Source organism: Sapajus apella, unplaced genomic scaffold (genome assembly GCF_009761245.1).
Source record: "Sapajus apella isolate SASKATOON/1434 unplaced genomic scaffold, GSC_monkey_1.0 scaffold12116, whole genome shotgun sequence".
Lineage (NCBI taxonomy): Eukaryota > Metazoa > Chordata > Mammalia > Primates > Cebidae > Sapajus > Sapajus apella.
In genome coordinates, this window is record NW_022449037.1 from 1 (window position 1) to 1,710 (window position 1,710).

Genomic DNA, 1,710 nt, shown 5'->3' on the forward strand with positions numbered 1-1,710 from the left:
TTGGAAAACACTGTGACCTCAGGAACCTCTGTGGTGAGGAAGCAGCATTGATGTAAAGTGTGAATATACCTCTGCCCTGAGGTTCTGCCTTATGTCCTGGAAGAGCCCTCCTACCAGCGTTTCCTCTGCTGCTGGTCAAAGAGGTCTTATTTAACTTCCGCTTGGGAGCAATGACACATTGCTTCTGCTTTATTCCTGTGCCCTGCTCTCTGTGGGCATGTTCAATAAAGTAGGAGGTTGATGAGAGCTCTTCTAGAAGGATTTAATGAATATATAATAGAAAGCCCCTTGTATTACATGGGAATATGTGATTTTAGAGAAAGGAGATGATAAAATTTCAGCAATTGCCATGAGAAGATCTGAGAACCTCTTGGAAAGAAAACAATGCAACTTGGTATAAAGGGATAGATTCAGCAAAGAGAGGCGGAATGGTGGGCACATACCATTGGTAGCAGCAGTAGAGTTGGAGCGTTTAATCAGGTTGTCCAAGCCGTGTTTCATCAGAGCAATGTTTGTCAGTGCACCCTGCGGGTCAAAACCTCCAAATTTGCTCAACATAGGCCACCGCCAGAGAGTCTCCTTTCTCCCCAGGTCCACATAGAACTCTTCATCTCCATCAAATTCATGGCTGTACTGGCCAGAAGCACCGTAAGACTGGTACAAGTTTATACCGCAAGCGGCAACGTGGTCAGCTGATGAGTGAAGATGATAAGCGGGAGGGTGGAGGACAGGGGAAGAAAGAATGTTAATACACAAAATGATGGAAGAAACTGACTTTCAAATACTATGGGCTCCATCCTTGGCACAGCCTGTGGACATTTCCAGCCCCTGCTTCCTTCCCTTTCAGTGTTGGTAGTTGTCTGGTTAAAATTGTGCCTTTTTCCCACTAATAGTGTGCACTACACAAGGGTAGAATATCGCATGTCCAATGTTTACTGTATTCTGAGTGCCTGGCACATCATGGACTTGTGATGAAATAATGTAATTGAACAAAATAAAAAATGAATGAGTCATCATAATATTTGGCTTTCTTAGTCAGAGATTAGGTTTACATCCTCCTGCAACCTAAGATTTATCTTTCATTCAATTCTTTCGTCAGTTAATAACAAATGGATTACACTTTCTTTCTTCTCAGGACTGGCTCAGAGCAGGAAACTATACACTGAGATGTTTCGTTTTTTAAAAAAAACAAAAAAAGGGAAAAGCATGCAGAATCTTATTAATGTAAAATAATTTCTGCTAACAATTATAGGGTATAAGAAAGAATATAACAAAAACGATAATCACATTACAAAATATATAATAAATAAACAATTCTTCCTTCTAAGGTCTCTGTTTTGTTAATAGTAATGGTCCTTAGAGGAGAGCAACTGATTTCTTCTGAAATGAAAAGTGGAAGTTCTACTAGTTTTTGGATTTTTATCATTCCCCCTACCTTTTTTTTCCTCTGAAGGAGGTTACTAAATGTCTACAGAGTTCTGACTGAACACTCAATACTCACATTCACTTGAGGACTCAGGTAAATTAAACCCTTTTTTCTCTAATGGGCAGTGTGCCTATCTGAGGATGCCAGAACAGAATGGCAGCCGTGCAGCATGACTCCAGCCAAATGATCTTAACTGAACATTCTTGTCAAGACATGTGTAAGCCTTTTACCATTGTATATTTCCTTCCTTCCCCACCTTCTGAGCATCTGCAAGGGTCAGACAA

At 40.5% G+C, this 1,710-nt stretch overlaps 1 protein-coding gene across 1 annotated transcript; it reads right to left on the bottom strand.

Moving 5' to 3' along the window:
* Positions 1–5: 5 nt before the first annotated feature.
* On the bottom strand, positions 6–774 carry LOC116548434 (HLA class II histocompatibility antigen, DQ alpha 1 chain-like; the record flags this gene model as incomplete). The annotated part of the gene is made up of 2 exons (XM_032273894.1): positions 6–28; positions 444–774. Coding segments are annotated over 2 exons (354 nt in total), but the record flags the coding sequence as incomplete, so codon positions are not given.
* Positions 775–1,710: the final 936 nt, after the last annotated feature.